Here is an 8,887-nt window from a genome sequence, read left to right as displayed (position 1 = left end):
GAGGAATGCTTCCAGTACCTTGTTGAATCTATGCCACGAAGAATTGAGGCAGTTCTGAAGGCAAAAGGGGGTCCAACCGGTTACTGGCATGGGGTACCTAATAAAGTGGCCGGTGAGTGTATATAGAATGTGTTTTTTCAAACCTGTGAACAATTTATTCTTATTCATTTATTCAGATCTCACTCTTCTACTTTATTGCTGTACCTGCAGATCAGTGACAGCATCTCTCTTGGCTTTGATGAGATCAGTGATACGGTTCTTCTGTTCTTTGACCATGGCTGTGAGCTCCTGCACCAGTGAGCCCGATTTCTTCTCCCTCTGCTGGGACTGGCCGAGGGTCTCCTTGAGCCTCCAAAGCTCTGCAGTCGTCTGATCATAAGCCTCCTTTACCTAAAGAAGCAGAGTGAGGATGTGGAACTGAATGCGAATTAGTTGAACATAGTGAAGCACTTTGGTTCAAGCATTACCTGACTCAACAATTTTATCATCACTGTCAAATTCTGAGGAAAAGGTGACAGAGTAACGGATTTAAAGAAAACTTTTTTTTAAAGGTTTCTACTAGAGAATTCTTGGCTAGCAATGTGAATCCCATTCAGGTCAAAGGTTGGAGTAGAGAAATGTTAGAAAAGTGTGCAAGTGGTAGCAATCAAGACTAGATTATGTTTTTGTGCAGAATGCATGATTGAAATCTGTAACCATAACGAGAAAGAGCAGACTGATTCAAATCCAATCCTTTTGTATAGCTCTCTTCCTGTGGCAATCACAGACTGTGTCCAGAGTCAGATGACCCTAATTCAATCTCTGCTTTAACCATCAGGCTGGGAAAAAAATCCACTAAATCTATCTAGATTGGGATCAATTCCAGTTCAATCATTTCACTTTTTACTGGACAGTAACACATTATCACCTGGACTCTCCAGAGATTGGAGAGTCAAATTTAGGACAACACTTTACTTGATTACAGGCCATCTGTATGGCATGCGTCCATTATTAGCAGACCTCAGAGAATCGAGCAGCCTCAATGGTTAGCGCCATGCGGAACTCGTCTTCCAGAGCAGCGTACTGTTTCCTGCCCTCCGCCAGTTTATCCTGCAGTTCCACCTCCCTGTGGTTGTGTCTCTTTTCCACTGAGGCAACCTCTTTTGCCACTGCCTCACGGAAATCTGCCCCGCCAGGCTGCAACCGCATTTCCAGCTGTTTTCTATAATAAAAAAAAAAAAGGATGATCAACCGGTCAGTTTTTGCTGTTTATTTATTATATGTAGCATTTTTTTGTTACTGAACTATCCTCTTTGTTGATGTAACACACCGCCTGTGAAACGCTGCAAAGCGCAGATTTGTGCCCAATTGGGTGCCTGGCTATTCACAATACATCCAGATGTGCATTTCTCTGCGCCCAAAAGAAAACCTGCTCCTCTTCGCTCTACAGCATGGCTCTCTCTCTCTTGCTCCTTGTGTTTACGGTAGTCCTCCAAAAACCCCTTCCACCTCCAGCCAGGCCACTCCAAACTGTGTGTGTGTGTGTGTGTGTTTGTTTGTGTGTGTGCATGTGTGTGCCTGATTGTGTGTCTCACTCTAGAAACATCTGACAAATCAAGACCACCAAAATCACCATAAACCTTATTGTTTTATTTTGAAATTGGTTTTAGTTTGTATTGGCCTAGGCTGCAGCCTTCCTGTGTTTAATTACCTACCTAACTTGACACATTTGCTAAAAGAAATAGAGTAGACGATGAAACAATCACTGTAGCGTGGGCCGGAGCGGCAGCTCCGCTCCTGTTTCCCGGATTATATAACATAGGCGCCAAAATGAAAATCGCTCCACTTCACTTCCGCTTTAAATAAACTGGAGTAATTATTACAACAAGCAAAAAAAATTCTAAGTTCATATGGTGACCTGACTATTGTTTGTTACAACAAACCTGAAGCTAGTGAACTTATCCTTTAGGTATATTTCTCTATAACAATGGGTACTCATGAGCAAATAAGTGGCTAAGTTTAGGAAATAAACATACAGTACTTGCGTATTATTTGTCAAGAGTAAAACATTTAGCAACTCAACAAATCTTCATCAGAACAATGTAACTGTGGTTGGATCAGATTTTTGATTTCTTTAAAACCAACCCCCAAAACAAATACAGAAACATCTCATGTGAAATAACCAAAACTATTCAATCGTATACGTGCAGGAGCCTATTAATCATAGGTTCAAAGTTGATTGAGAAAACAGATAATCCATTTTCAAAAGGGGGTAAAGTTGATATTTAGCACACAGAACACATCTTTCAGTGATTCAAATTAAAATCTTCCAGGTGTACCTGTGCTCTTGTTCCCTTGATGCCAGCAGCTCATGCATCTGCTGCAGTTTGTCTTTGTGCTGACACAGTGATGCTCTCTGGATGTCTAACTCTCTCTTCAGAGCTGCTGCCTTGTTCTCCAGCTCCTGGTGCCGCTTCATCTGAGGAGATCAGCATGTCTTATACCATGTTTTACAACATATCGTAAGAGCTGAATGACCCATCCCTGCTGAATTCTTTCATCTGGCTATATTTATTCACTCTACAGGAGAGCTGACTAAACTACTACATCGGTTAGGAAAAATGATAGTGACATAGGGGGTTAAGAGCATGATATTTTCATATGTACATGACTAATAAAAATAAAACTTGCTTTGATTTCCTGACTTAATGTTAATGTAAATGTGCTGTATTTATATAGCGCTTTTCTAGGTTTAACAACTACTCAAAGCGCTTTTTACATCATACAGGATACATTCACCATTCACACACATTCATACGCTGTGGCCGAGGCTGCCGTACAAGGTGCCACCTGCTCATCATATACACATTCACACACATTTACACTCCGATGCGCAGCTTGGGATTCAGTGTCTTGCCCAAGGACACTTTGACATGGGACTGCAGGGCCAGGGATTGAAGCCCCAACCTTCCGATTGGCAGACAACCACTCTACCACTGAGCCACAGCCGCCCCCAAAATGCACACTATCTGTATCAAAATGGCAATACAAGAGTTCTCAGGTATACTAAACCAAATGTCGCACCTCCTCAGCCTGTTGGCAAGCCCTGAGTGCCTCTCCATGGGAGATGCTTTCCTCCAGTCTGCGCAGAGCAGTCTTGTGTTGCTCTTCACTGTTGCGGGCCCGCTCTAGCTGCTGGGTTAGGGACTGACACCTCCCCTCCAGCTCCTCAACACGGGTCTGCAGTTCAGAGCGCCCCGATCGCTCCCTTAGCAACAATTCTTTCATTCTGCATGGGGAGAAAACACGATAAGAGCAGCAGGAGAAATAACCTGAATGACTGGAAAATATCAAGGCAACCAATACCAATTTTTTAATGCCCTTGATTATCCTGTGTTTTATCTCCCACCATTAAAAATGTGATTTGAAACTGAAGAAGTCTGACATTACGACATCGTAAAAATCTTACATTAAAAAATAACATTATACAAAAAGGCAGTCTGGTGAAAAAGAAAATGTAAAGAAAAAGCTTGAAGAATTCAGGACACACCGTAAAACTAAGAAAAACTGTACGACCACCTGCAACGGCTCTCTCTTTAAATTAGCCATGAATCATTTCACTGTAATCTGCCTCCTGATGATGAGCAAGCGACTCAACAGTAGCAGCGGTGTTCAGAATCATTACAAAGTGACAGTTAAGATTGATTCATGTAATACATCTGACATATGCTTGTCACCAGGCTGCTAATTACAACCATAATGCAGATTTATCTAAGTATAGTGTGATGCAAGCAAGAACAGTGCACAGAATACACCTGGCTGTATCTGTGCAGTGTTACAGTCAAATGGTTCTATATAGGAATATTTAATTATAGGTAACTATACACACTGGAATTTAAATATAAGGTATATACAGTAAGCAGGATGGTTGCACAGCAGGCCTGCACAATTCAGGGAAAAATATGAATCACAATTTTTTTGCTTAGAATTGATATCACGATTCTCTGCCACAATTTTATTCTTATGAAGTGGAATATTTGCTTTATACATGAACCACGACAAAACAAAACACATTGGCAGTACCAAAAATATTATTTGGCACCTGTAGCACATTGCTCATCACCACAAGCCTGTAAACATAGAGGCTTCAATGAAGAGAAGAGAGAGCACTGCAGCGCTTGGGAGTGCTTTAAAACCTTTAATACAGTCTTTGTTTAAAACTCACAGAAGAAGGTAGTAGCGTTTGTGTTGCAGTCAGGTCGTAAAAGTAGATGACAATCAAAGTCTTTAAAAAAGACAGACATTTTAAATCTATTAAATCTTGAACAGGGTGAATCAAGATCGGGATTTTATAATGATTAATCGTGCAGGCCTAGTGCACAGGTTAATGATCTTATACTAAACCGCTTTTTACTTATACTAAACCGCTGGCAGACTTTAAGCTTTCGGACAAATGGAGCCAAAATGTGTGCTTGATTTCATTTCATGCTATGGGACAGTAAGAGTGAGGAATTTGTAATGGTGGGATTGATACTCATTGTTTAGGAATGAGACAGGCAGCGGCCACCGGTATCAGATGAGCCAATACAAAAGATGAAGACGGCTGAACAGATAAGAATCCATTATGCAGTTGACAACTCCAAATCCACAGAGACCAGTTCAATTATCCCTTTTCATCATGACGTCTGCTTTAGAGCTATTGCACCGATGTGAATGTTTGTGTGCATACATGTGCATCTATGTGTCCAACCAGTTTTCCTCTCACCTGTCGGTGGTGTGCAGGGCCATGCTTTGCAGGTCTTTTTCCTCGCTGACCTTCGTCTGCAGGCACTTTAGATCCTCTGTTAGTTTCCTCACAGCCTGCTCAGCCTTCCAACGCCTCTCCCTTTCCTGGTCACGCTCTTCCACAATAGTCTTGACACATGCACATAGACAAAAACACAAATGTTTAAACAAAATTGAATGTTTTTACAAGTATTAGTTAGTTCCTGTAAAAAATATTGATAAAAATAAAGGAGCGCTCCACTGATTTTACCCACCAAAGTGTCTTTACAGGTCTTTTGAACTGTTACTGCATATGTCAAAATAAGTTGTATAAAGCCTTTTGTGGCTCCAGGAAGAGCGACATGAAATCTGATAAATTCACTTGAGTCAGCATCGATCGGGGCTGAAGACTACAAGTTTATAAATGAGAGACGTCTGGGGTGTGGAGTTACATAGAAGTGAGCTTACTAGACTTCTGTAGCCCACTCCTTATCTCTGCTTTAGACTAACGGCACAAGGCTACTGTATCCGCTACTAGCATAACACACACAAACCACTGCACTGCGGGTAATGTAGGCACCAGGTTTTGACAAGAAAGAAGAATGCATAGAACAAAGAATATCTTTTGAGCGTAGAAGGGACACCCTTAGCCAGGGTGAAGGTTGGAGACTGAATATACTCCCTATATAGGAATAAGGAAATATGGTGGCTGGTATATTACATGGGAATGGAAAATATGCTATGTATGTATACTCTTAACGAGTGTTCATTTGTTTATGCAACCATAAGTCTAAGTGGGATTCAGGGACCCCCAGGGGTCCGGATGGTTGACTCCTGAGTGTTGTGTTATGATGTTTTGAGACTAAATAATAATAATAATAATAACAATAATAAAGTAACATTTATTAGATCATTGACTGGAGTAATCTCAAAACGTCTACTGAAAAATGTTAACTTTATTGTTATAGTCTTTGTTTTGTGGTTACTTTTATAAGTGGTATCTATTATTCTGATCCTGTATGTGCATGTTGGTGTGCAATGGTTGTGGGTTAAATAAAAACAATACCTACAAACTTTTCACAAAAATATGGGTACAAACCCCCAGAGGATGTGTACTCCCCTCTTGTATAGAGGCATATTTCATACCCTGTAGGTTTCCTCCTCCTCAGTGGACTTGGTTTTCACGTCGCTTGAGGCCTTAGAAGCTCTCACAGGTCCCCTTCTTAAATCTTTACCCCCTGCAGTGCCATCTTTCCTCCTGGAACCCTCAACAGACTTTGAACTCCTCTGTTTACGATTCTCCTGATCGCTACACATAGAACAAATCAAAAAGGTATAGAACCAGCTGTAAAATGGATTATAAAAATCCCTCAACCAAATCTTTGGCTCAATAAAGGTCAAAGCTGACAACTTGCTCACTTTTACAGAGTTTAAACAACTTTGAATTGAATTTTGAGCTAATATTTTAAAATCCCCCTGCCTTAGATGAGGATAGATGGAAGCTTACTTAAGTAAATACTGGATATTGAATCCAGTACATGTCAACAGTGGCTGATGAAGCAAAGTGGAGAGGTAGATCATCAATAATCATGGAAGTGAGATGACTGTTGTAATTTGTAACGGAAAGGAGTAAGGTTTACCACATCGCTCAGAGAAGAAAATGTATCATCGCCTTGCAGCTGAGAGGTAAAAGAATTTTGTTAATCATCAAGAAAGCTGATGATATTAGGTTGATGCATGCTGAACAAAATGGAAATATCCATTGCTGCATATTGTGTTTGATTATTATGAAGGCAAACTTTGCCAAATACACCATGCGTGGAGCGATATATACATGGCTGTGTATTAGGGCTGTAATCTCCCAGTCGACTAGTCAATTTATTGGTCGATACGTTCTGGCTCGACCAAAATTCTGATAGGTCTATTTTTTGCCATGTTAATTTCATCAGGTGGAAGCATAGACCGTTATGGTCTATGGGTGGAAAGCACTAATTGCTAATGGGGGTGTTTTCAGAGCACCCCTGTTTCACAGGTAACAGTCTGCCTTCAGAACACCCCCCCTGTTTTCACTTTTTTTGGATTAGCCCAACCCGCTGGAGACAGATTGAAGAAAGAACTAGAAGGCCTTGGTTTAGTGGTTTGCAGAATATTTATTTAATTGTGAGTGTTTAATTTCCATTCAGCCCTCCTCTACCATGTCGAAGCCATCGGCAGTGTGGCAGCATTTTACAAAAATAGATAACAGAAAAAAGTCGAATGCATTCTCCAAGCCACAGGACTGTTTCAGCCAGACCGACTGGGACTTATTCAAACACCAGGAGCTGGAAATATTCACAGGAACAGTACTGGACTATATCAAGTTCTGCATTGGAAATGTGAAAACTTACATTTTATAGTGTATATTTTTTTGTTTAAACTGTAAAGGGTTTGCTTAAATCTCATTGCACAGGTACTGCACTTGTGTAGAATGACAATAAAGGCATTCTATTCTATTCTATAAACACTTCTGTGTCAGCAACGTGTTTGAAATTGATTATCTTTACTCAAAGGTACAGTGCCTGATGTTGGTTAGGGTCCAAAAGCGCTTAAAATATCTTTGCACAGTTGAGTTTTAAAACATTAAAAAGAGTTTCAGATTTGTGTAGGTGGCAGTTAACTCATTTAACAAAATCAGGGAGAACGCATGTCAACATGAGGGGAAAACAAGTTATTTTCATTACAGAGCAGTTAACATGACAACTAAAACTTTTTTTTGCTCACCTGTCTGATCTCCGGCCCCTGGTCCCCTTGGGGGTCGTCCTCTGTGTTGTGCTATTACGGTGTTTGGGGATCCCGGTGAGCCTCCTGTTTTCCTTCCCGCTGTCACACTCACTCTCTGACGTGCGATCTGTGTCCCTCTTGGCTTTCTGTACCGGGACCCCTGAATGAGTAGAGCTACTGGATCTGTCAACCGCAGGGGCCTGGGTACATACAGTATTGCAGAAATAATCATAATATGTGATGGGAAAAATTAAAAACAGTCTAAATGTTTGGATGAATGCAAACTAAATAATGAATGACTAAAACCTAGGGTATGTTTGATAGGCATAACAGCAACAGGAAACAGGAACACAAACAAGTGTAAATCTAATTCAAATAAAAGGAATTCACACTTAAGTTAAAGAAATAATATATGTTGTATCAAAGCTGGGATGCAGCCCTAAGATCATGAATATTTCATCTAGAACTGATAAATTAAGCATCCTCAACAGGCTTCTTTAGAGACAAATGTTCTCTTGAATCTGAAAATGATGAAATACTCCAGTTTTTTTATATTTTATGCGATTCATAACTTATTTTTTTTTAAAAAGGACCATTCGCTATACAGACTAACTATGTTAATATGTTTATCTCTTCGCCTGCAGTATACCACGTACAAATACTTCCTTATCATGAATTGATGGCTTTCAGCAGAGTTAAATAAACACCTTCTGGATAAGTTGGGACACCTGGTGCTCCAGTTTCCTGATGCGTTGTTCATTAACTGGGTCTGCTGGATCAGACACCGTGGTCTGTGCAGCTGGATCTGTGATTGCTTCGGTGGCAATCCGCTGACGAAACTGGGTCAGCACCTCATCAATGCGGGGTGTAGTAAGAGGGACATCCTCTCTTACCTGCAATGGAAACTTAAATGTGCTACTTTTATCCATTTGGGTGTGTTACACTGCAGCTGTTTTTTCTTTTAAAAAAAAGATTGCCTTCTATTGCAATAAGTGTATAAAGTAAGTTATTGGTAAAGAGATCAGCCTCCCTAACATTCGCCACCCTGCTATAAATCCACAAAATTAAATAATATTCCAGCATTAAAGTGACTACTGGGGATTTGCTATTTACAACTTGGGCTACAGGGTGACACAGTGGATCAATTAGTTCATCACTATCAATTCACAGCAAGATGGTCTAGTTACTTAAGTCTCCCAAACAATTTTCTTGTTAACACTTTGGGAAAGTGAGAGACAGGCTTGGCAATGAAAAATCACACAATGAAAAAATGTAGTTTCTACCATTTATCTTGTAAGAATTTGAATTGGGTCAATTTGACCCAAATTTCTTACAAGGGATTGTGTGTGTGTGTGTGTGTGTGTGTGTGTGTGTGTGTGTGTGT

General features: G+C 40.4%; 2 protein-coding genes across 2 annotated transcripts in view; both read right to left on the bottom strand.

Moving 5' to 3' along the window:
• The window catches only part of e2f5 (E2F transcription factor 5), a 19,560-nt gene extending 18,401 nt beyond the window's left edge, over positions 1-1,159 (bottom strand). The window contains exon 1 of the mRNA XM_034886731.1: positions 1,150-1,159. The gene's annotated coding sequence lies outside the window, so the exon portion shown is untranslated. The remainder of the gene's footprint in view (positions 1-1,149) is intronic.
• The window catches only part of lrrcc1 (leucine rich repeat and coiled-coil centrosomal protein 1), a 21,749-nt gene that overhangs the window by 8,056 nt on the left and 4,806 nt on the right, over positions 1-8,887 (bottom strand). Inside the window, exons 6-13 of the mRNA XM_034886693.1 lie at positions 8,211-8,396; positions 7,504-7,703; positions 5,890-6,052; positions 4,745-4,893; positions 3,064-3,268; positions 2,319-2,458; positions 1,000-1,201; positions 205-390 (exon numbers count right to left, since the gene is read on the bottom strand). Coding sequence (XP_034742584.1) covers positions 205-390; positions 1,000-1,201; positions 2,319-2,458; positions 3,064-3,268; positions 4,745-4,893; positions 5,890-6,052; positions 7,504-7,703; positions 8,211-8,396 — 1,431 coding nt within the window. The remainder of the gene's footprint in view (positions 1-204; positions 391-999; positions 1,202-2,318; positions 2,459-3,063; positions 3,269-4,744; positions 4,894-5,889; positions 6,053-7,503; positions 7,704-8,210; positions 8,397-8,887) is intronic.

The sequence above is a fragment of the Etheostoma cragini genome, chromosome 12 (genome assembly GCF_013103735.1).
Source record: "Etheostoma cragini isolate CJK2018 chromosome 12, CSU_Ecrag_1.0, whole genome shotgun sequence".
Taxonomy (NCBI): domain Eukaryota; kingdom Metazoa; phylum Chordata; class Actinopteri; order Perciformes; family Percidae; genus Etheostoma; species Etheostoma cragini.
Note: the sequence above shows the minus strand (reverse complement) of the source record. Positions and strands in the feature narration are given on the sequence as shown.